Source organism: Lonchura striata, chromosome 12, assembly GCF_050655825.1.
Source record: "Lonchura striata isolate lonStrDom1 chromosome 12, ASM5065582v1, whole genome shotgun sequence".
Classification (NCBI taxonomy): Eukaryota; Metazoa; Chordata; class Aves; order Passeriformes; family Estrildidae; genus Lonchura; species Lonchura striata.
In genome coordinates this window covers 14731210-14756696 of record NC_140714.1, presented here as the reverse complement: position 1 = coordinate 14756696, position 25487 = coordinate 14731210, and the positions used below count along the sequence as shown (strand labels likewise).

At 48.2% G+C, this 25487-nt stretch overlaps 2 protein-coding genes across 26 annotated transcripts in view; both read right to left on the bottom strand.

The window, feature by feature from the left end:
* Positions 1-3575, bottom strand: part of POC1A (POC1 centriolar protein A) — an 88429-nt gene extending 84854 nt beyond the window's left edge. For 17 of the 25 annotated variants that reach the window (XR_014958167.1, XR_014958171.1, XR_014958172.1 and 14 more), the window contains exons 1-4: positions 2864-3575; positions 2435-2519; positions 1581-1752; positions 509-688 (exon numbers count right to left, since the gene is read on the bottom strand). Coding sequence is in view for 6 of the 25 variants with exons in the window: in XM_085590652.1 (XP_085446778.1) it covers positions 509-688; positions 1581-1752; positions 2435-2519; positions 2864-2914 (488 nt within the window). In the remaining 19 variants the exon portion in view is untranslated. The remainder of the gene's footprint in view (positions 1-508; positions 689-1580; positions 1753-2434; positions 2520-2863) is intronic. The other 8 variants (XR_014958180.1, XR_014958175.1, XR_014958176.1 and 5 more) reach the window with 1 other exon arrangement.
* A 546-nt stretch (positions 3576-4121) lies between these two features.
* On the bottom strand, positions 4122-6951 carry LOC146766256 (heat shock transcription factor, Y-linked-like). Its single transcript, XM_085590657.1, has 3 exons — positions 6885-6951; positions 5286-6005; positions 4122-4434 (listed from the first exon to the last, which is right to left on the bottom strand). The coding sequence occupies exons 2-3, from the start codon at positions 5589-5591 to the stop codon at positions 4309-4311; spliced, it is 432 nt and encodes a 143-aa protein (XP_085446783.1). The 5' UTR covers positions 5592-6005; positions 6885-6951; the 3' UTR covers positions 4122-4308.
* Between the last annotated feature and the right edge of the window lie 18536 nt (positions 6952-25487).

Genomic DNA, 25487 nt, shown 5'->3' with positions numbered 1-25487 from the left:
ACCACCACATTCCATGAACTGTAATGAACTTTTCATCTACAGAGGAACCACGGCTTTATCCTAGGTACATGTATGCATAAATAAGTCCTTGAAACCAAATCTTAAACAGTTATCATGAAATAATGCCATTATCATGGCAGCACTTATCATGTTTTGGACGTAGCATGAATGATCCTTTTAACAAGGGGCATGGCAAGTCTAAAGAAACTAAGCTGAAATAACAGCAGAAACCTCTCCATTTTTTCTATTAGCAACCTCAAGACACAGAATTCTCCTTACCAGGTAAAAACAAAACAAACCACAAAGCAGGAAAGCCTCTGCTTGACAGAGGTTATTGGAGAAACACAAAGTGGGTGCAGACTACTGCTCAAAGGATGTCTGCAAGTCAGCAATAAATTTCAGTCACTAGTCACACCTGAATAGAAATGTGTTGCACTAGACCATGACATTGAGCCTCTGCTTTGAGGGATAAATCTCCATCTCTGCTTGTCAAGAGGGCCATACTCACCTGGCACAGCGAACCCAATTGATGTGCTGACTCAGTGAGAACAGAAACTTCTGCCTGTGAACCGTCCACACTTTGACTGTTTTGTCATCAGAAGCTGTAACTAAGGACTGGCCATCGCTGGAGAAATGAACACTTCTCACGGTTGCTGTGTGAGCCTTGAACACCGTCGATTCTCCTTTGCTGCACAAAAGGAAAGAGCTCTTTAAAACTGCACAAAGGGCAGCAAAGGCATTCTGTACCTGAAAACACAGACCTGCTGTATGCCGAGCAGTGCTAGTAACCATCACGGGAACTGCGTGTGACCACATTAGGATAAAAACATTGATCAACCCCAATCTTGCTCATGCTTCATGAGCAGTACAGAATACACAGCTAAAACCAGTTGTTCCAGTTCCATATTGGAGGCCAATCCAACAGTAAACAACCCATGTTTCCTACAAAAGGGAAAAATGCCACAGCTAATTTGTGCAACCATTTAAACACTTACAGAAAGATCAATGTAAAAGAAGACACTGAGGTTCTGCACTCTTGCCAGGTCCTTTGCTGCAAAGCAGGCAAGGAGAGAAGTGTTTTCACAGCTCATAGAAACAGAGCCAAGCAGGCAACGACCTCACAACTGCTCCTGTAATGGCCCATGCTCCAGGTGGCCATTCCAGTGCCACATCACACAAGAAACAACACCACTGAATTCAGCACACCTGATGCTGTACAGCTGTGAGCAAACTGCCATTAACTCAGCCAGGCAAGACAATTCAAATGTGCTCATTTTTCTTGACACATAATTTCCAAATAAATGCAAGATGCATTTTTCTGGTAAATAAAGGCAAGGCATATTTAGAGATCCAAAGATCCAACAGGTTTATGGAACTCTCAGTCCAAAATCTGTTTCCAGCACATACTATAGCACCAGGAGCTCCACATCCACAGATTGAAGAGAAGGCAAAGACACAGTGGTTCTCCTTTCCCTCAAACATATCCCTGTCCCATAGCCAGAGAACTGCTACAAAGCAGTACAGAGAAATTCCAAGCCATAGTTAAACACCAAGAGAGGCAGAAGGGAATAGGTACTCACACACTAGGGATCCACAAACGGACTGTTTTATCTCTAGAGCCTGAAGCCACAAGGTGACCAGAAGGTGAGAACTGGACACACAAAACTGCATCTTTGTGGCCCAAGAAGCGAAAGGCTCTCATCTGAGGCTTCATACTCCAGATCATCAGGCACGAATCCATTGAGCCACTTACTGAAATAAAAAATGAAAAACAAAACTACATACAACCAAACCTGCATTTGCTCTCCTCCAATTGCATTAAAACTACATTTCACAGCAAGCTCTCCATCATAGCTTCCAGCAGTCTCAATACATTGCCCTTGAAGCTTCACCAGTCTATTGCAAGCTGTGTATTTCATTATTGTTATGTATATAATTTAATCAACAATTCAAACAAAACAAGGCCAGCCATGAATTACTTTGGACTGACAATTTAATTTCAAGAGGCCAGCCATGCAAGAGCTGAAGAGGCAGAAGCCACACAGGTTGCAAATCTTCCACACACTCAGGGAAACCAAGGTTATCTCATCACTTTCTTATTGGCAGCTGCAGTAGGTTAAATGTCACTTCAGATCAAGCAGAGAAGACCAGTGAGTTGGTGACTTATAAGTACCCTGGCTACACCTCCCTCCAACACCTCTCCCTTCTCCCTTGTGGCAAAACATTGATCAAAGTCAGCTCAGGAGTTCTTCACAACATACTAAAAACAGAAGCTTGCAAGGTGAGTGGAGCAGTGTTCAATTTGCTGTTAGCCAGAAGCAAGAGCAGGACCTTTTGCTGTTGCAGAGCTCAGTTCCCTCCGCTGCTCCCCCATCTATCTAAAGCAGAACAGCTCTTTCTTTATCCTCTGGCCATCAAAACACAGACAATTTACCCAATTGTTTCTTAGCACGACTGAAGTCCACACTAGTGACAGCATCTCTGTGGCCTTTGAAGTGCTTCTCCAGGGATGGATCTTCCTAGAAGACAAGAGTGTTCAGACACTACAGATTTAGAGAACCATCTTTGTGAAATAAAATAATTTTATTTCTACAAGAAGTGAACCATAAATTTTAAAAGAAGCAGTTATCCAAGCTGTTATTAGCTTGGATCTTGAGTGACTGCACAAATCCTTCATGCATTTTTACAACATGCAGCTGGCACAGAGGCTCTAAAGCTGACTGCAGAACAGATAAGCCACGTCCATGATCACCTGAGCAGGCAGCCAAGCTCAGCTTTGCGCTGACAGGTCTCATCTCAGCTCAGGTGTAGCCAGGAGGCCACTACTTGCACAGAAAAGGCAAACTCACAATATTTAACACACCTTTGAAACAGGCAGGACGAATGAGAATTGCAGCAAAACAGACTGACACATAACCACTCCCACAGCACCTTGCTGCAAAGGCTAACAAAAGCCGGAGGTCAGGCAAAAAAACAAAGACCTGAGAGAACTATCACAAGAGGTTTTAACACTTGAAAATTGCTCAGGACAGGCTGACCAGCTTTCAATCCTTGTTCTCACACACACCGTCACTGCCTCACTGGCAACCCTCACCACAGCCTTTTAACCAAGCCCCCTGCTCAGACCAGCACCCAGCCCCAGAGCGGGGCAGCGCTCCCGCTCAGCACCGGCCCCGGCCCTCCGCAGATCCAGAACCGCTCCAACAGCCTGGAGGCGCCGCTCCCCACAAACACAGACCAACCCCGGCTGCAGCAGCCCCCCAGACCCAGGGCTACCCCAGCATTAACCTCCTCGAGCCCCTCTGTGGGCACGATGCCAGCCCACACAGCGCTGCCTCCACCGCCACCCCCACAGCACCAGCCCTGCCTCCCCCTTTCACTCTTCCCTCCCGGCTCGGACACGGGCTAACACCGCCGCCCCCCCGCTCGGCGGCAGTCCCCGCAGCAGGGCGGCAGGCCCGGGCCCCACACGGGCTGTTCTGTTCCGGGCTGCTCCGCTCCGGCCGCGCTCACCTCGCACAGGGCGGCCATGACGCCCCGCGGCCGCCGTTCGGTTCCCGCGCCGCGCGCGCCCCGTAGCAACGGCCCCGCCCTGCCAGGGGCGGGCCCGGCCTGAGGGCGGCGCGGCGGCAGCGGGCGGCCGCGAGCCGCTGAGGGCCGGGAGCGGGCTCGTGTGGGCACGGCCGGCCCGGGAGCCGCTGAGGGCCGGGAGCGGGCTCGTCTGAGCGCGGCCGGCCCGGGAGCGGGCTCGTCTGAGCGCGGCCGGCCCGGCAGGGCCTCAGGACGCTGGGGAAAGCGCCTCCATAAAGCCCCTGCGGCGCTGTTACAGCAGTTAGTTCTCCTGGCAGGCTGGGTGCCGCTCCCTGGGCAGCCCGGTCAGTGCCGACCACCGCGCTGCTTTGTCTCAGGGCTGCTGTGGGGCCGAGCGGCTCCAGAGCCTGGTGGGGGCGGTCCCCGGATCGGAGCCAGGGGAGCAGCACAAACCCCTGCTCTCTAGGGCTAAGAGGCCGGGTCACTTGCAATGGTTCAGCTAGTGGGAGATCAGTAGCTTCTGCTTGGTCTGTGAGAGTTGAAAATAGGAACTCACCCAGGGGTTTTGCAAAGAGCACAGGACAACTGAGAAGGGTTTATTCTTCCAGTGGTTTAATACCAACTCAAATCTATTAATTCCAACTCCATTTCATTCATCTCTACCTAGGAACACTATTAATTAGACACTATGGACTGCACACTGACTGCTCTCTAAGGGGTGCCTGTGTGAAGCCCAGATCTGCCTCTCCATGAAGCTTGGGTTCACCCTCTGAGCTTCTAAAGGGGCCTTTCCTCCATCACTTCAGCATCCAGGCCCCTTCCTTTAAGGACACCTCTCCTCTTGCACGTTTCTGACAGCCAGGGATGTGCTCTGTTGAAGCTGGGGTTATAGTAGTAGAGGATCTAAAACAGGCAAAGGAGAAGAGTTAGTTGCCACCATCTCCCCAGTTACACAAATTGCAGCAGAGGATTATGTACTCTGAGGGCCAGGTAGAACTAAAACTTGTGATGGTTGTGTTCAGGCCCCTGGGTTTTGCCTCCTGAGAGCAGAGCAGTGTAGGATTTTCAAAAGCAGAACAACTGTTTTTGAAAACCAAATACCACTGTTCTCTGCAGCTTCATTGCAGATGTAGCGGGCAGGTAATCTTGGTCCTTTGATGTATCTGTTGGCATTGGGCAAGTGCCACAGGAAGGTTTCAGATTTGATACAGCAAGACATGGAGTAAAGACATTAAGAGAAATCAGGTTGTGCTGAGCCTGTCTGTGCCTTTGGTGGGTTCAAACTCAGTATCCAAATTCACTCACCAAAATGTATTTTATCTGCATTTCTACTAGTCAGAAACATTCACTCAAACCTGCCTGAGCACAGTCTTAAGAAGGAATAAAAAACAGACCACTTGCTCCCATTCCTATCCCCTCCACCACAGAATCACACACTGTCTTGGGTTGGAAGGGATGGGGCATCCACAATCTCTCTGGGCAACCTGGGCCTCACCACACTCACAGGGAAGGATTTCTTCCCAACATCTAAACCTGGCCTCTTTCACTCTACAACCACTGTTCCTTGTCCTGTCACTCTCTGCCTGCACAAAAAGTCCCTCTCTCTCATTTTTATAAGCCCCCTTATAAAAAGTGGCTTCTTTTCAACCTGCAAATGGTCCTCTATGAGGAGGCCTTATTTGTTGTGAAGGTCCCTCTCCTCCCCACCCCAGATTAACACAAGCATTAGTAGCTGTGCAGAGCAGCTGCTGTACCTGGCTGTGAGCAGAAGCTGCTGCTTCCTCTGCCAGGAATTCGGGCAGGGAGGCAGATCTTTGGAAATTCCACTGCATTTTGGTGAATCCATATGCATTCAGCTGTCGAATGAAACTTTTAATTTTCTGTGTGTGGAAGACCTGCTGTCCTTCCCTACCCAGCACCTCCACTTCAAAGAGGTCTTTGTTGATGGCCACACATTTTCCACCCTCACTCCACCAAATTGACTGAAACTTGCCACTTTCCAGCATTTTCCAAAGCTTCTGTGGAAAGCGCAGGGATGAGAAATCTCGCTCCATGGCCATTGCCCTGGACAGCTTGGCTGTGTCCCACCAGCTGCAGGCAAAGACCAACTGGCACCAACAGACAGCAGGTTCCAGTGGAATGTTCTGGCATGTTACTGTGGTGCCTGTGCTGTGGGGACATTGCAGGTGACATCTCAGTGATGGCTGGCAGTGGTGCCCTGGCAGGGGGAGCAGAAACTGCTGAAGGGAACTTGTTGCTTCTCTGTCCCAGAGCCAGCAGTGGTGGGATCCAGAGCCCAGCAGTGTCCACAGAGCTGTCCTGAGGGGCTGTGGGCAGGGAGAGGCCTGGGCCGTGTCTGGCTGCACCAGGGAGGAGCTGCAGGGATGGCTGCAGCCTTGGGCATGCCAGGGCCCTGTCTGGGGAGCTTCTGGCTGGGCCCCTCTGACACCTGCAGAAATGTGGCTCCTGGATCCCTGCAATGCAGAAACAGCAGCGCAAGCATGGAGAATCCTTTTCATTACATCTACCCCAGAGCAGCAGGGATTCATTTATGTCAACCCATTGTCTTTGCAAACTTCTCGAATAGGATTGCACATTTTTTATCTAGTGGGTTTAAAACTAGCTGGGAGAGGTGGACCAGGGGGCACACTTGCTTCACTCCTGGCATGAGACCCAAAAGCAGTAATTTCCATTCCATCCATGAATGACCCAGCAATCAGGCTGGGGGAACAAAGCCCAGGCCCTCACTCAAGCTGGTCAAGAGATGTTCTGGTTTACTTTATCTGAATCACTCCTGCTTTGTTCATAAATGCAGAGCCATGAACACAGTTCCATGAATTGGACTTCTCAGGGAAGCCATCCCTCCTTCTCCCTGATCACTGCCTTCCTGCAGCAGACAGTCTGCTGGTTCAGGGGTGTTTGTGTGCCTGAAAAGCTCTTCATTCTTCCCTGCCCTTTGAGGTACTGCATCTGAAGAGATACATTCCTCCCTCAGACATGGCCTTTCTGCCCACATAGCTATGGATTTTGGATCTGGAAGTCTGAAGTGGTTTCTAGCATGGCCTGACCTGTTCCTCATTACATTATTTGGCATTTGAGTATTAGCTTTTCTTTCTCTGTACTGAAATAAAAAAAAAGAAGATATACATAATGCTAAATATGCCTGAGATCTGAAAGAATCCATTTTAGAGAAATAAAAAACGAGAAACATGTTGTAATTGCATTCCCACTTATAAAAGGAGGAAATGGGTACATTTGCTTTAATTGAAGGATTCCACCACCCAAAAAAAACACCCCAAGCTGCCTTCTAGATAATACACTAGCAGCATCTATAGTGGCCATACTTTGCTTACCTCAGCCCTGGGGTGGCACTGTGTGACACCAACAGCCAGAGGTGACAGGAGATCATTGGCATGACACTCTCACCTGTGGGAGTTCAGAGCAAATGTCAAAAGAGAAAGAATTAAAGAAAATTCACGTCAAGAGGGAAAAAGGGGCCCTTGGGAGCAACAAGCACACACTGGGTCCAGCGGTGGAGTTGGTAGCCTTGAATAGCCCCGTTCAGCCATGCTTGTGGGCTGTTGCCCCGGGCTCGGCAGGACGGGCAGGCGGGGGGACCCTGCGCTGTCCCCTGGTGTCACCTGCGGGTGGCCACCGGGGGGCAGGCGGGGCCGCAGGCAGCCCGCCTGCATAAAGAGGGACAAGCCCGGGAAAACGGGATGAAATGCAGCCCGGCTTCACTGGAGATCCATCAGGCCCATCTAGGCAGCTCTTTTAGGGAGAATACCGCGAGTCTGGGTGATAAAAGCGCTGAGCTTGCCTCTTTCAAATGCCGCTTCCCAGCCTGCCACCTAGCATTATCTTAGCTAGTCCTTCCCTGGGCTTATTTGTGTCACAGTGAATCAGAAAGAGACCAGAAGCCCCAGGATCTGCCCCCTCTGTCACATCGACAGAGCCTTGCACGGGCAGCCCTGCCAAAGCTGTGATTTTTGCATGCTGCAAAAGCTATTGCAGAGCATCAGACACACCCAGAATCCAGGTGAGTTGTTCTTGTATGAAATTACAGTTAACCTTTGACTTCAGGCCCAATTCATAAAACCCTGGATTTCTCTCTAGAGTGCGTGAGTCTAAGTTTAGCAACTAAATGTTTACCAATTCTATACAGCAAACGCCAGTTCTCACATGTCCTGTTAATACTTAAACTGCTGAGCATACCAGTCTCTACTTGTACCTTTGCAGTTCTTATATTCCAAAAGACAGTGTGCAAAACTTCAGAAAGCTACCATGAGACGTTTTCTGAAAAAGCTGAAGTTCTCAACACAACTAGTGGTGGGAAGAAGTACTTTGCCATCTGCAAAGGAAGCTCCAAGAGGCATGGAGTTGGTGAATGCAATGTGCACACACTAAAATGGAACCAGCACCTACACCCAGGTCTCCCAGTTGCTAACAGCACTCTCACAACAAGGTCATCCTGTCCCCATGATCCCCACGATCCCAGCATGGCTTCTTCACGGCTGTTTGTTCCCATCCCAATACATCCTGGGATGGAGGCAGTGGCATTGGGCAGGAACCCTGCAATGCTATGGCACAGGTTGAAATGACCATCTGAGGTGTGTGACAGCCACCTTGGTGTTGGCGCTTTGCATCCAGAGAGCACAGCAGGGACTTGGGCAGCCCAAGCACACAGCTACAAGGAGCCAAAGAATGTAGATGAAGATTCATAGCACAGAGGGTTGTTGTCCACCCTCTTTTGCTGCTGCTGTGGAAGGGGGCAGCTACAGACAGGTTAGACACCACAGAAGGGAGCAGACCTACTGCACAGCTCAGCTGATGGCAGTGAAATGTCCCATTGTTTCCATGGGGAGAGGCTGCTTTATATCAGCTGAAGATGTAGCTTGCTGCCACATCAGTTATTTTTTCTCTTACTAATGACTTTGTCCTCCCCTGTGTGGCAAACCTGTTTATTTGTAGCCCACATTTCTTTTCCCACCTGCCTTTGTGCTTATTACCCTTCCTCACAGAGTTAAGAGAAAGACAGAAGGAAAAAAACCCCAACTTTTTACTCAAGTAACTCCTGACCTAAATGCAAATATGTTCAAGCAATTCAGAGAGCTTTGATACTGCATAAGAAGAGAAAGGGAAGGGGAACAGCCTCTACTACCATCAGAACAAGCAGACAATGAAACAAAAGCCAAGGGAGTTTAAAGAGGAAGCTCAGACAAAGGTCACCTGGCTGCCCCAGGTGCTTTTTATCAGCGCCTTGAAAAGAGGGAGGAAAGTGCCACGAGCTGATTACAGCAGGAAACAGCTGACAGGGCTGGGGGAGCTCTCCCCTCAGCACGCAGAGGGCCTTTGCTGCTGTAAAGCAAAGGGGCTGCAAAGCCTGGACTCTGCAGTTGCTCAGGACACTAAGAGAAAATATTTCTGCTTCAGATTTGAAGCATCTACTAGATAGAATGTCAGAAAGCACCGTGTAATTAATTGCAATACCCTGTTTTATTTGCTGCCTAGTCTGCAGTGGATTTGTACTACTCACTGCTCATCCGTATGGCTGAGGGGAAGGGTGACGAGGGGATGCATGCAGAAGCACCAGAGGAATACACTGCTACTCCCTCTGTGGAGCTACACGGTTCTTAAGCCATCCGAGAGAGAACAAGTAAAGGGAGCTCACACATGCCTGCAGTTTCCAGAACTAGCCTAAAGGAGTGAGAAAACCTGGCAAGCTGGATCCAGCCAGAATACCATCAACAGCCTCTCAGCATCTACAGAGTTGTCTCTGACCACTTACATCGGTTCTAGTGTCTTAAGCCACTGTAAGTTCTTAAAATCTGTTACAGGAATGTAGATCAAACCTGGCTTTAAAATGTCTCCAGCACAGGTGGCTCAGCTGTGCTGATCTTGCTGACCAAGGGCAGGTGGCTGCTTTCAGTCCCTGAACTTTCTCTGCTGGTGTCTGCAGGGCTGAGCAGAGTTCAGGCTTCACTGAACTCACAATTGCATCAACCCAGAGCCCAAAGTACACAAAAACTGGTGCTAGGAAAACGTTAGCTGAGTTCACAGGAGTAAAGCTGAAACCTTTGGGCCATGGAATTCTTCACTCATGGGGCACATGTCCAGAAGCCACACCCACAGGGTTCATTGCCACACAGACCCTGGGGCTGGGTCTGGCCTGGCCAGGGCAGAGTGACACTTCATGGTTCAGCACCACTCACCTACAAAGCAGGTGGGTATTACCAGTGCCATGGAAGCATGTTCCAGAATTCACTTCTCCCCATGGGGTTCCTTTCCAAATAACATTGATCACTGGGCTGGATCACATTTGGCCTTGACTTTTAAGCCTCTAATCTTATTGAAAAGTTCTTTGTCCCAGAATTTCACAAAGCCGGGTCCTCACTCCAGAGATTAGAGGAGGGTATCAGTCAGACCCTGCTGAAGAGTATCAAGTATCTATGGAAAGTGTCACATGGGAAAAACTAAAAGGATGAAGACGCAGCCATGCTGAGAGCAGGGTGGGGAGGGTGACATCAACCTTCCTAGAGAAACTCCTGCTGATAGGAGAGTTTGGTCAGCACAGGCAAGCACAGAACTGCCCAGTCCTTCTTCTAAAGCTCTACACTCTGAGGAGCCTTGCACCTCCTGAAGACCCAGAGCTGGCTTCTCTCCTTCCCACACACCATCCCTGCACTTTGCAGAGAGGAATGGCAGGTAAGTGTGACCAGAGCAGACCACAGAACAACCCCAAATATCTGTTGCATTTGCTGCCTTTACATGCTGAAGGAAAGGATGCACCTGTTTGCAGAATGTCAGAGCAGCCCTTGTTCCAATTAGCATAAACTCTATGGCATCCACCTGAGTATCCCCCCTGTGGCATTTTCCCCTCTGAACAGACTATAATTAGTAAAGTTAGACATTCCTGCCATGAACTGAGCTGTGAGGGGGTAGTGCTCCTTTGTATTTCCAAGCCAGTTGAAGCAGGCAGAGCTAGATAGTGATGGGCTCACTGTCCACCCCCCAAACCAATTGCTTCCTTGCACAGATCATTTGCCCTTCCAATACCTTATCCTCACAGGGAGAAAGAAGCTCCTGGCATCTTTTATGTCCAGTGCCAACAGGAGCTCAGTCTTTGCTAGACCTCTTTGTGCTAGCATGCCATGGCCACATTTGTGCTGGGACATCTGTCTTGCTGAGACCGCTGAAGGACAAGTGGGACATCATAGACACAAAACTGTACCAGAGAGTTTTCAAATAGGACAGGACAACCAGAAAAGTTTACTGTTCAAACAGTTTATTATCAACTCTATTAGACTTTATATCCACAAGTGCTTCAGGAGGCTCTAGAAGCATGGGAGCAGCTGCCAGTAGAGATGGATGGGCTTCAGCTGACACCTGCATGTCCCTCCACACTGACCATCTGGGCTTCTGGAGGGGCCTTTTATCCAACCCTGCTGCACACAGGGCTCTCTGTTTGAGGGCACCTCTCCTTTTGCATGTTCCCAGCAGCCAGGGATGTGCTCTGTTGAAGCTGGGGTTATAGTAGTAGAGGATCTAAAATAAAGAGAAGAGTTAGTTGCTACTATCCTAAGACTGGAAAAACCCAAGCTACAAGAACTAGGACTCTGAATTGCAAAAGAGGAGCATGACTAAGGAAAAGGACTTTGAACTTAAATATGATCTTAAATCTCAGGCTAAAGCAGTATGTGACCATTGTGTTCAGCCATCACCCACAACTGAGATTTTGCCCTGCTGGGGGCTAAAGCACAACAACTGCTTTCAAAAGCTAAACATCACTATTTCTCTGCAGCTTCAGTGCAGATATGAGCAGGCAGGTAATCCCATGATCCTTGGATGCATCTGCTTGGCATTGGGCAGGTGCCACAGGAAGGTTCCAGATTTGGTCCAGCAAAACACAGAGCAAAAACATTCAGAGAAATCAGATTACACTGAGTCTGTCTGCCCTTTAAACAGGTTTAAACTCAGTAGCTCTCACTGAAATGTATATTATCTGCATTTCTACTAGTCAGAAAGACTCACTCAAATCTGCCTGAGCACAGCCTGAGAAGGGAATGAAAACTAGACCACTCGCTCCCATCTCCACCTCTTCTGTGGCAAAGCCTTATTTGCTGTGAAGGTCCCTCTCTCCCCCAGATTATTACAAGCATTAGTAGCTGTGCAGAGCAGCTGCTGTACCTGGCTGTGAGCAGAAGCTGCTGTTTCCTCTGATAGGAATTCAGGCAGAGAGGCAGATCTTTGGAAATCCCGCTGCACTTTGGTGAATCCATAGAGGTTCAGCTGGCGAATAACACTCCGGATGTGCTGTGTGTTAAAAACCTGCTGACAAACTCCCCTGCCCAGCACCTCCACTTCAAAGAGATCTTTGTTGATGGCCACACATTTTCCACCCTCACTCCACCAAATGGACCGAAACTGGTCACTTTCTAACATTTTCCAAAGTTTCTCTGGAAAGCAAAGGGGCAAGAGTTGATTGTCTTTGCCTGCTGGTTTGGCCTTGTGTCTGTCACTGCCATTCCGGATGTCCTGCTCGTCCTCCATCGCTTGTATGGCAGTGTCACAGGGCACAATCCCCCCCTGTCCTGGAAGGCCAGGAGCAGCCATGTCAGCCAACTGCCCCAGTGCATCTGGAGTAGAAAGGGGTGGTGCTTCTGTGGGAATCAGCTTGCTTTTCTATTCTCACAGGTGGACTGAAGCTTCCCTCATTGGCCCTGCACAGCCATACCTCGTTCTCACAGTCAGTGGGCAGAAGCCAACTGGCCATGGCTAACTGTATGTTCCAATGGAATGTTCTGGCATGTTACTGTGGTGCCTGTGCTGTGGGGACATTGCAGGTGACATCTCAGTGATGGCTGGCAGTGGTGCCCTGGCAGGGGGAGCAGAAACTGCTGAAGGGAACTTGTTGCTTCTCTGTCCCAGAGCCAGCAGTGGTGGGATCCAGAGCCCAGCAGTGTCCACAGAGCTGTCCTGAGGGGCTGTGGGCAGGGAGAGGCCTGGGCCGTGTCTGGCTGCACCAGGGAGGAGCTGCAGGGATGGCTGCAGCCTTGGGCATGCCAGGGCCCTGTCTGGGGAGCTTCTGGCTGGGCCCCTCTGACACCTGCAGAAATGTCCTTGTGGATATCAGGGAGAGAGGCCAGCCCAGGGGATCAGCCCAAGGGACAGCACTAGACTGCACAGGGGGAATGTGGGAAAGTCCAGCCCTGATGCCAAAGGTGGAGGCCAGCCACAGCCTGGCTGCTGGGTGGTGGTGACAGAGATGAGGCATTCCAGACATTCTCCAGCACAGCTGGGAAGTGGAGGAGCAGCTGCTTGTCAAGGTGTACAGGGTCTGCATATGCAGGGACACGTGTTAGGGATTAGCTGTGTTACTTTGGCAAGCACAAGCTTTCTGTGAGCAGACACCTGTGTGTCCTGTGCAGGAGCTGCTGTGACCGTCTCCTTCTCCCTTCCAGCAGCAGTTTCATGGACAGGCCAAAGATCTTGGTAGCTTCCTCGGGGGCAGCTTTCCTCCAGCTTCTTCTCATCCAGGCACAATGCAGCTAGGGTTCTTTTTTTATGACTCACTCTTGGTTTGTAGTCTTCCAGCACCTTGTGATGGACTATAGAATCATAGCTGGGCTACAGAATCATAGAAGCTAGAAAGTACAGAGGGGGAGAGTTAGTTGTAACAAGTTCAAGTCTGAAAAACAAAAATACGTAAGAACTAAGAGTTCAGTCTTGGCTAGATTCCAAACCTAGATGTTGAAGAAGACAGCTATGGGAGTTTGAAACCTTGGGCTAGCTCAGATGTTACAATATGGTTCTGTTAAGTGATAACTAGCCCTGGGTTTTTACCTGAGCAAGTCCACAGAGCTATGGGCAGGAGAGGCCTGGGCCATGTTCAGCTGCACCCAGCAGTGGTTCCCCAAAGAGCAGCAGGGACAGCTGCACTGGGACATCCCAGTGCTCCATTTGGAAACCCTTCCTGCTGCACCCCTCTGACACCTGCAGAAACACCCTGACAGTCTGCACCTTCTGTGATTCACTGGAGAAACACCTTACAAAGCTCCTTGGTAACAAACGAGTCTTTCAACTGGCTATGAAAACTTCTGCCAAGCTAGGGGAAAGGGTTTTCCTTATTGAAACACATTGCAGCAAGCCTCTGTGTGGAGTCAACACTCTTCATGCCAGCAGGATCGATACAACCAACCTGTCTTGCTACCCAGCTCTGAGCTGCTGCTTGTCTCTGTCTTGCAGCCCAGTGTGAGGCAGTTTGGCTGCAGCATTCTGTGATCTGTGTAAGAGGCAAGGCTATTGCTGAGGTGACAGAGACCCAGCAGACGGCTGAGAGCCCAGAACAACCCCTGAGCTCACCTTGTCAGCACTGCCCGCTTGCTGTTCTCTGACAATCTGTTCTAAACACTGGCTAAGTTTGGAAACAGTGCTAAAAGCAGGCTTGTCATGGCCATGCCAATGAATGAAGAGCTTGTCAACAGAGGGAGAGTCACCAGCAGCACAAGGGAAAAGTATAAACATGACTGTATTTCCTCTATAGAATGGTTTATATCTAGCTTTGAATCCTTCAAACTGCTGCAACAGAGCTTAATACTGTATTAAGGACTGGAATATTGGAGGATCAGAGGATATTTCACTGTCTAGCTCCAGTCTTTTGCAAATGGATGTGAAAATGGATGTTAAAAAAGGGGGAGGTGCTACAGCTGCAGTGAGTTTGGGGTGTGCTGCTTTGAATTATCCTGAGATATAGGAAAAGCCTGTGGGTGTAGAGTCTCCTGCAACACCTCAGGCCTTCTCAGAAGAATTTATTTCCCACTGCAAAGTCACCCAGCTCTGCATTTCTTGGTCAGGCTTACTCCCTCTTGGAGACCAGGCACATTCCTCTGCCCCTGCCTTTCAGCTCAATGCCAGGCCTGCAATGTGTCTGATAGATAAACCAAGCCCTGGCAAAACCAAGCACATTCTTGTCTAGCACCATACCTTGACCCTCTGATGAGTTCTTTTTTCATCATTTCTTGGAGATGTGGGAAACAGCTGGAACCAGAATCCATGAGAGGAAGCAATAGAATTTCAGGCATTTCAAAAATAGATCAGAAGGGTTAGGCTTGACCCAAGTGAGGCAGACAAAGCCTATAACACCTGCCAGGAAGATGAGCAATGCAAACAGTGGATGCCTGTATCTGAAGGAGAGATTTTCCCCAGTCACAGCAGAGGAATATGTTTTAAGTAGCTGGCTTTTGGTCTCTGTTTTGTTTACTCTTCCAAAGACAAAACCAAAAGTGACGCCATACCCTACTTTATTAAGTGCAGAAGGAAGCATCTGGGAACAGCAGCAAAACATGACAAAGTCCAGACCAGCCTAAACAGAGACACCCACAAACCCTCCTAAACCTGCTGAGTATGTAGATATTTATCTAGTGCAGCCTGCTACCACAGCTGAACAGAAAACACCTGCTGGGCTTCAGGATGCTCCAAGCAGCCAAGAGGAGAACAGGGGGAATATCACACTCAGCTGCTCCTCAGGGGTTATTTGGTCCCTTGAATAACCACCACTGCACAGAAGAACCAGACCTCAGCTGCTGGGAGCAGACCCCACGCCCTCTGCATAGCTGTGTTCATGCTGACTCCAGTTCAAGGGCTGTATGGCTACAGTTGTCAAGCTCCTGGCAAATTCTAGCCTGTGCCAAGTAGAAGCTGAGGAGCAGAATGAGGAAGTGATCCACTGAAACTTGTTCTGTGTGATGGACTTCCCCAGAGAACAGCACAAGAAAGGCATTGCCTGCCCAGGAAAGTGCCACACTAAACCTGGAGAATGGCCAAGCTCTTGTTCAAGCTGGCTGGTTTGATCACAGAAGCCAATACCTCTGCCAAATGCAGGCACTGGTTGAACACTATTATAATTAGAGCTGAGGTGCTAGATAGACCTGTTGTTTCTAACTCCTGTTATTTTTATTTTCAGTAATTTGTGTTAACTTGAAGTATTTTCTGTATTTTGTGTTAACCTGAAGAGAGATGGTGTCCAATTTCAGGGGGTAGAAGAACTTCATGCTAAGAATATCCAGTTTTGTTTTCCTACTTAAGCAGAGTGGTCCAAACCTAGTGGTGCAAACCTAGGTGCACCAAAAAGGTCCTAACTATAAGGCAAAGGGGAAGCACTTCACTTGCTAAATCAATTTATTCAACAATTAGGGTTTGCAGCCTTTAGTTCTGTCAAATTACCCTGAAGGCAATTATTCTAATCGGCAAACATTTATTAGAAATTGCAGAGGTACAGTAAAGGACCAGCAGAGGAAGGGATTGGCTATTTCATCTGCAGCTGTCCTGACCTTCAGGGAAAAATCTTTCTAGCACAACATGGTTGCCATAAATACTTACACCATGACAAAAGATGTCAGAAATGCAGGCTGTTGACATTACAGGATACTCAGCCAAAGCAAAACCGTATGGCTTTCAAACGGTGAGTTTAAAGACCAGGAAGTTTCATGACAGTGTGATATGCTATCCTAGATTTCAGAGGGCAGGAAAGTGTAGCTGATATTGAACACAAATACACTATTTTCTTTCAAGAAATTAGTTTCTGAATGACACAGAACTGTTTAACTCATTGCCAAGTTTCAGCTCTAAAGTGAGCACGTTTATCTTGTAGGTCTCTTCCAACCTAGTGATTCTGTCATGTTCATGAAAGTCCATCAAGGCAGAGTTCACCAGAACTTTAATTATTTTAATGATTAACGCTTTTTTTTTTTCTTTTTTTTTTAAATTCCTGGTCCATATCCTCTGGCTCAGGGGATTGCCAGGAGCACAGTGCACACCAGCATCTTTGTTTAGAGTCTGCTGCTAGCTGGATGGACATTGGCTCTGACTCACTTGACTCATACAGTCAGCCAAAACTGAAGTATTCAAGTCTCAGTGTTGTTTGTGCAAAACAAAGCCTCATTTGGCAGTGTGGGATTTCACAAGCTCATTTCTCAAAGTGTCTTCTCAGAGTGTTCAGTTCCTCCTTCTGTCTCTTGTGAGCCTAAAAAGACAGACCACCATCCCCAAGGAGGGCAGACACAGGGCTGCTCTGATTCTTGTTTGTAAAGTATTACAACACTGTGCAAGAAAATGATCTAAACTTGCATGAAAATACATCTTAGATAAATCCCTTGCATGGAATTAATCACACTGATGTTGCAATCATGGGTGTCATGGATAAAAATGACCCAAAGAAGAGGAGGATGACGATTTTCCAGCAGGCTTATTTACTCTAATTATAAACAGAGATTCCCAGCTCTCTTAAGGTAGGCCAAACAACTAGTACCTACCTGTGGCCCATTATCTTAGCTGAGGATTATGCTAGAGCAGATTTTCTGTCACAAGGAGGGGGCTGCCTTGATCTTACAAAGTCAACAGCAAAAGCATCATTTTACTGTTAGTGCTGAAAATATGTTTCTTGCACAGTTACGGAAACATTTCCTTGCTACTATGAAGAGGTACCCTTGTATCACCTCCAGATGTCATAATTATAAGGTAAAGGTTCCTGGTGCCAACCCCACCATGAGCTCTTTTACCTTGTTCAGTGTGGTACAAACTCTGCCCCTGAGCTGAGCTGTGGTCCCTGCTGTGCTGGTGAAACCAGCATTCACAAAGAGGTTCTGGGCTTAGGCTGTGGAGAGGAAGCTTTAGCATTAAAAAATAAAATAATGGATAATCACGTTAAATTAAGTTGAACATATCTTTTATGCAACCCCTGTCCTTCCCAAGTGAAATGCACCTGTATGGATGTGGTGCTCTTACAGCTTTTGATCTAATTAATGCTTTTATGCAGTAGGGGTGGTGGAAAGATGACACAAGGCCCACACACAGTAAAACACCTTTGCAGCAGGAAAATCAAACCCTCTACATTGTAAAAGCAGGGAGAGAATCAGGTCATTTGGCTCAAGCAATTGACCAGGTAGAAAACCTGAGATATCTGAATTGTTTTCTTAGGAATGGTTGACTACTTACACAGATTGTGCAATTGCTTTGCCTCTGCTCTGCAAACACAGCCTGATGTCCAAACAGCAGTGTCTGTAACAGCCTTTGTATTGATATCATTTCTGTGTGCTTTGTGAATAAACAAATAGTGACTCACAATTGACAGGCTTGGAGAAACCCAGGGCAGGGGTTATAGCACAGGCTAAGTCATCACCTTCTCATCTGTCCAGGCACACAGTACAGGCTGGGCCTGGCTGCAGCAGGGTAACTCCACAGCAGCAGCAACCCTGGCTGCCAAGGCCAAACCTTCGCCCAACAGCTCAGTGACATTTGGCCTAACTGGCAACAGCAGCCCTGGCCTGGCCAGATACCCCCAGAGGTGAACATTCACACTATATCCTCACCCAAAAGCATCTCTTTCCCCAGCACTGTGTGTGCCATCCACCCTCCAGACTGCTACACTGAATTAGCACTGGACAAGTGAAAAAAAGTACAAAAGAGATAAATAGAAATTAATGTTTAACCTTTTCCTGCCTTACACTACTGGCAAATAGCTGCAAGCAATCCAGAAATTTTTTTCCACTCATTTAGTTTCTACTTGGTGAGTGATTTTGTTTCCTCTGCCATGCAAGGAGCTCCATCAACAGCAGACCTAAGGAAACCAGGTCCCTCATGGATTTAGTATTTGGATAATTAGTTTCTCATTTGTTTGGTTTTTTTTCTCACATCTGCTATGGTTCAAGTCTGCTACAGCCTGTTTTTTGGTCAGTGGATGGCAAGGTTTCTATCAGCTGGCTTTGTGGTTTCAGAGATCTGTTAGGAACCTTGAAAAGCTTCACTGATCTTTGAGCTTTTCACTGAAGGATGGCCACCATGTTCAAAGCCACTGGTAGGCAGTCAGCACAACCACAGTACAACACTGTGCCCTCACGGAGTTCACCTTGAAACAAATGGAAAAGGAAGCCAAGAGTAAATCATATCCTAGCCTAGCAAAAATCCTTTAAAACACAAGAGAATTGCAAAACCAAATCTGAAAAGGCACCAAGTCAGAAGATTCTTGTTTGTAGGCTTGTCTCCAATTCTTATAGATGTAGCCTGAACTTCCAAACCAAAGCACTTGGACAGTGATGTAGTGACTGGATCTTCAGCCCTAAACACCCAGAGCGTAGGAAAGCTCTTCAGTCCAAGTCTCTTTCTCCTGTCACCAACAGCAGTCAGCCACATCTGGCATAAACCCTCCTGTCACAAGAGGAGAGTCAGTCCTTTATCCTTGCAGCCCATCTCCGTGCAGGACTGCCTGGTACTGCTGGAGAAGCTGGGTATGAATGGATGGCTGATTCATGCAGGGACACTGGGCTATTTTCTTGTCCCCCACAGCACAATCTCAGCCAGCACAAGAGAGCTGTGAAACCAGTTCCCTGCACAGTCCCACTCCACTGGGCTGAGAACCACAGATGTCAGAGGCTTACCTGGAGGCCCTTGAGGCTTTGTCTGGTTGTAATTAAGTCACCTCCTAGGGAGGATTTCCTGCCCACTTAACCCAGCAGTGTCTGGGTAAGTGCAGGAACAGAGACAGAGGCTGCAAGGGCCTACTTTGCAGACTGCAGAAAGAGCAGAGGAATGCTAAGACCATTGCATTGAGGTTCCAGCAGCCTCATCTTGCCTCCTTACCTCCCTTAACCTGCATCCAAAGGTGCACAGTCATCTCCAAGTCCTCCTTCTCTTGCCCAGCAGGGCCCAGCTGTGCTCCTCACTCATTCCTGCCCTGGGCAGGCCAGGTCTGTTCTGGGGTCACTGCACACTCCAGAGGTGAAAGCCAAGATCTGAGCATTGGCAAACTGGGGGTGTGCAGGAAAGAAAAGCCCCAGGTTGCAGAGAACTCACTGCAACACAAACAGCCAAGGTGGTTCATTTCTTCAGGCACCCTTTACTTTGACATTAATTCAAATTAGAAGTTGTGTCATCCACAGGACAACTGAGGCTTCCAAGACAAGTAACTGGTGGGACAACTACTTGCTAGCAGCCCAAGTAATTATCCAAGACTCAGGCTGGTGTTTGCTTCAAAGACCCTCCATGTTCCAGTACAGCTCACCCACTGCCCACAAGTTTTACAATATCTGAGGCTACAATAACTGTTAAACTGCTGTTCATGGTTTGGGCAAAAACCCACGTTGAACAACACTGAGAATTATCTTGATATTAGCAAAGCAAAGTTGTGCAAATGGGAGATGTGCTCTCGCAACAGAAAGCTATGCAGAGCCCCAGGCCAGGCAGAGTGCTGTCAAGGCCTCCATGTCAAGTCCAAGGGCCACCTCACCTCATCTCTTATCCAGACCAACACCAGACACTTCCCAAAGAAGTGCAAGAACCACAAACTGCCTGCATACCTGGCCTCCAGCATCTCAGGACTGGTTTATATCTGGACAGTAACACCCAAGTTTCCCTCATCACTGTTGATTCCAACACCAGGTTGCCTTGTTTTCCATTTAAGAACCTGAGCTGGACACTCCATCTTTCTAAATTTATGGTCTCACCAACTTCTGAAGACAATGAGACACACACAAGTAAGCTCAGTTAACCAGTAGTTAAAGGGATTTTCTCACAGCCCAATCATGCTTTAGTTAAGCTCCACAATTTCATGACAACAAGCTCCAGATAGGCTGAAGATGTTGAGAACAGGAGGTTCTTCCCAGTTACCACACAATACATATTTTTCCTGGGTGGTTATTTGTTGCTACCAATCATGCTGAGAACAGCTCTGTTCCCTGTGGCACAGTGAATTCAATTTATAAGAAAACCAAAATGAGAAAAAATAGGGCAGCTTTGACAAGATCTGCTTGACTCACCCCTGCTGCTGTGTTTAATATTGTTGTAGAATTGCTCCATGCAGGGAGCAATTTAGAAAAAGCTTGATGAGGAAAAGCTTGTGATGAGGAAAGCTCATCTGCTTCCCTTTAGAGCAGCTGCCTGCCCAAGACAGATGCACTTGTCACGTATGTGGAGATGGCTCATGCATACTAAAGGAGCAACTCATTCAATAACCACACATTTGTGAGACAGTTTCTAATCAAATCCTTCCTCCAAGCACAGATAACAAGCCATCCTCAACACTCTCACCACAAGTACATGACAGCTCCAGCGCTCTGCTGTCTCCAACACACAGCAGCCTCATTGTGCAAGGAGCTACCAAGCCAGTGTGACAATCCCAGCCTCAGGGCACCCATCCCCTGCTAACTGAGAAAATCTTGTGCTAGGAATGTACCCTAATCCTACATCTTGACTGCGACTTCCAAGCTGTGTGCAGTACTCTGGCAGATCACTTGCAGTGCCTCCAGCTAAGGCACATGCCTGCTGCCTTAATGCTCTGCTCCATGTGAGTGCACAAAGCATGGGAGATGTCCTGTTACTGAGGGTGAAAAAACATCATTCTGTTCAAAATTCCAGTGCTTTGTTGCTTCCTGCATTGACTTCTCCAGACTACCGTGGTGTGATGGGGCAAGGACTGACTACCCTTGGGTGAGACAGGGAGAGCTGGGATCTGCAGAGGGCTCTTCAAATATTAAATAGAAAACACCAAGATCAAGACACTGAAGAGGAAGGACAGTCCAGTCACAGGCAGATATGCTTTATCAAGCCAGCACAGCAGATGCTGTTATAAAGCAAGGAGCAAAGGCTGCAGGAGGCTGTATCCAAAACAGAGTGAGCAGCTCTACAAGAACCTGTGATCTGGGAAAAAGTCAGTGTGCCTTCAAGTACAAGAGGTGGTGCCAGGAGTCTCCTGCAGCTGGAGAGGCTTCACTCAGCTTTAGGCTGGGTGAATGGGGAGGGAACCCAGCAAACAGCAAGGCAGATGCAGGCAGAGCCATCTGCTCCCTGCATATCCCACCTCCCCACACCTTTTCATCACCAAAAACGCAGCATACTGAAATCTCATTTTACAATTTCAAGATTGTGTTGCCTCACCTTGATTATGACTGAAGCCTTTGAGTGATTTTAGCTTCTCCTGTTAAACCCAGCTGTCTAAAAAACATGGTGTTTTATGTGTTTAAGGGAAAGAGAAATTCCATAGTGAGCAAGGAGAGAGGGGAGCTACATTCCTGCTCCTGCCAAGATAAAGCTGCAGCTCTCCCTGCCTGCTGGCTGGCCAGCAAGAACACACACACTTTCTCAAGTGAGAATTAGCCAGGGCACAGGATGTCTCCCACCGAGCTGATGTTTAGTGGGTGATTTGGAAGAGAAGTGAGAATAGTGAGGGATACTAAGATTTACTGCATCAGAGGCAAGTACAAGTGAAATTGGACTTCATCAAACCTGTTGTGCACAGAGCAACTTGTCCCTTGCTTAGGTTACAGTCAGGAGTTTACGCTAACTTTATGCTGTTTCTCTTTCCTCAGAGGGTATCACAAAGTATCAGATGTACTACAAGCATAGTGGAGCAGCCCCAGCGTAATGGCACCAGCACAACACTGAGATGAATTTTGGTTGAGGTCTCAGTTTTAGTTTGGTATCCAAAGGCATTTGCTTGTTCTGTGTCCCCTTTTCACCCTGGCAGGACATTTGTGTCCCAGCAGGGACTGCTCCTCCAGCAACATGGCACCAGTCTCTGCTGTGCAGACACATGACCAAGCAGACCAGCAGAAACACCTCCTCTTTTCCAAAACCAAGCCCAAGGAAGTCAATAAAGGACAAACAACCCCCAAGCACTTAAGTTCCTATTGCCTAACTTCATGCACTGTTCCCCCATCACATGGCACAATGTGCTTGCTTTCAGGGTATCACACATCCCTACAGCCTCAGAGCTTTCCCTCTCCAACTGCTGTGCCCTGGGTGGGTGGAAGAACAGGCCATGCTGCCTGCCACCTCCCCCAGGAAAACTTTCCTTGCTTTTCTGGAAAGAACTGCTGTGTGGAGGATTCATGCTGGATTTCTCCTACTTTTGAAATTGCTTTCTTTTCCGGTTGATGCTGACCTACATAATAAGCAGGTCACTGGAACATGAGAGATGTTTTTCAAAGCAGAGGAGAAAAGCCAGGCAGGAGAGATGTTTTTCAAGGCAGAGGAGAAAAGCCAGGCAGCCTCCCGCTCCAGGCTGGCTTCTGAGGACAAAGTGCTGCTTCCCCAGGGTCCAACTCTGCAGCCTCCTTCATGCTCCTCTGTCCAAAAGCAGCAGGAGCTGCTGGGATCCCACTGGGACTATAGACAGACCCTGAGCAGAACATCAGGCTTGTTAAAGCTCCATGGAGGACTGAGGGGAGTTTCAGGAACACAAACCTCCCTCACGTGTACACAACACAGGCCATGTGCAGTCCCTGTGCACGAGGCTGGGAGCTCGGCCTGGCTGTGTGGGACTCAGTCCCGTGGGCAAGGCAAGCTCCCACCAAACCAGCAGCAACAGGAGACAGAGAAAAAGAAGATCCCTGTGGTGCAAACCCCTCCCCAGCAGAAGGAGGGACTGGGTTGTAGCAGGTTTGCAGAGCACAGGAACACAGGGCTGACACATTACCAGCTGAAACAGTGCTCTACCTGAAAATCTGCCAGGTGAAAAGCAGGGTTAGAAGAGCTTGAACTCAGTTTACTTCTCAAGCTCTAGTCATCATTGCTGCTTCCCCATAAGGGGAGCATCCCTAAGGGCTTTCCACAATAAAGCACAAGCTAGAAATGAGAAGGATTTGAGCCAAGAGAAGAGAGGCCTTGGAATAATCTTTTAGTATCCATATGGTTTAAAGTATGGTAACATGGAACTGGACTGTCTCAGGACGTTGTCTCCAGCACCATCCTCCCTCATCTTGCAGCCTGCTCCCAAACAGGAGACAACCCTGTGAAGTGTCTGTGTCAGCATATCCAATCCCCACACCGACTGTGGCACTGCAAGCAGGAAGCAGAGAGTTACCTACCCATGGGTAAAGCAGGGATCTATTAGAGAAATTAATGTAATATGATCCTGCCTGGGGCTCAGAGTCAGTCCCAGAAGGATACACAGAGTGAGTAACCAGAGAAGGCAAGGGTAAGAAGCTCTCTCAAACAGCCTGATGGCTCAGAGAGCTCCAGAGACAATAGTGCAAGTCTGGTAACTAGGTCACAGTTATGATCCTTAATTAATCCTGAAGATTCCCCATCTGCCATCAGGAACATGACAGATAAGGTAGCTCATTAAGCAAAAAAGCAGGCCAGAGGTTGTGCCAAGCAATGGCTGCTTTGCCCAGCCTGCTCCCTGCCAAGCTTTTAGCCAGCAGACACACCAGGCTCTCCCCATCTCCCCTGAGGAAGTGACAGCAACCCAGAGCCTGTTCACCAACCCCTGCCCAAACCACGCTGACATAATCCATGACACAGGAGAGTGAGGAGATTGAAAACAGACCAGGGCATGCAGGCATGAGGCTCCAGCAGAGGAGCTGTACCAAATCCTGATGGACAGCTGAACTCTGGATCCCTAGGCTGTGCTTCACCTGCAGCCCTGCTCTTCTCCTCTACACGTCCCTGTGCTGGGTGTGGTGTGCTATGCCAAGTCACTTCTTCTTACAACTCCTCTGGGAGAAGCTGAGAGATACCAGCTTGCTCAGCTTGCTCAGAGGCAGTCACAGCCCTGGGTGCTGCAAAGGGGCATCAAGGCCAGTGGAGAAAAGGGCCCAACACTGCTTCTGACTGCAGGAGAGGTCACATGCTGGCAAAGCCAGGCTGTTCACTTGGAAGAAAGAGCTGGTTCTGACCATGACAGTGGAGAGCCCATCTGCCAACAGGGAGCAGAGACCAACTGAGGTCAAGGGCATGGATGGCTGGCACTGGGGAGAGCAGTCTAGGTAAATATTATCATCTGTCCTGGCCTCTACAGCTGGTTGTACTTTGCCTCTGCACATGACCCATATGAATATCTTGATCTGCTTAAATCCATTGGTGACAGGGAGGTAAGACAAGATAATGTTGATTGAGTTTTCAAGCCCTGCTTCTGCTACCTGAGCAACTAAAAAGCAGGCACTGTCAGTAAAAACAGCAACACATAACAGCTTCTGAGGACTCAGCACAGAGCAGAAGCATTAAAAATAGTTGTTTCAGAGGAGAGATGGATGACTAATAAGGCCTACACTGATAACTGTTAGGAGAAGGGAGCAGCTTAGTACTAAAGCCACGTCTCTGGGGACTTTTATTAAGGTGTCACTTGTGCTCACCACCACCCCCAAAGGTATTGTGTTCTCCAACATGCACAACTGACAGCACAGCAGGGAACAGACATAATTAAACCAGGACAAGTAGAAAGGAGAAAAGCTGCCAAGTAAACATAAAACAGTATTTTTACCCAAGGAAACTTTGAAAAGCAGAGCAATCAAATTCACAGTATATGCACCATCACTGTAGACATGCACTGCTCTCCCTCATCCAAGTGCAGCTGGGTGAGGGACTGCACTACAGTGAGATTGTTCCATGAAAACTGGGTCACTGGTTATCAAACCCAAGAGACTGTGCCAGCACTTTGGGAAGGATGCACTGAAATCACTTCTTCTAATTAAAATATGAGCTTAGGAAGCATCTCTAGCTTATTTGCTCTTGTAATGAGAGCTTTAAATTTCAATTACTTGCTCAAAATCTCAGTGTTCTTCATGGTAAATAATTCTGACAGGGTTTTTACTGTGGAGGAGGCAGACAGTTTTGGGAACGAAGCTGAAACAAACACAGGAAAGATTAGTACCTTTCCAAGACAGAAGTACAGAGAACACAGGTCTCACAACCCATGGTCTCAAAGGCTCACAAGTGAACTCACAGCTTGCCCCCATGACATCCCCTGAAAGAACAGCAGAGCTGCTTGCTGTGCTAAGCACCAGCCTCCCCTCTACCTCTTCCAATCAAAGTGCAAAGCCAGGTGCTACACAAGCCCTGAAGATCCTTCTGGATTTCAGCACTAGAGAGCACAAAGATCCAGAATGTTTGCACATCTTCACTCCTTAGAACTGTTGGCTCCGTGTTTGTGGTTGAAATGGTAGTTGTCCCCTTCTCAGGCACGC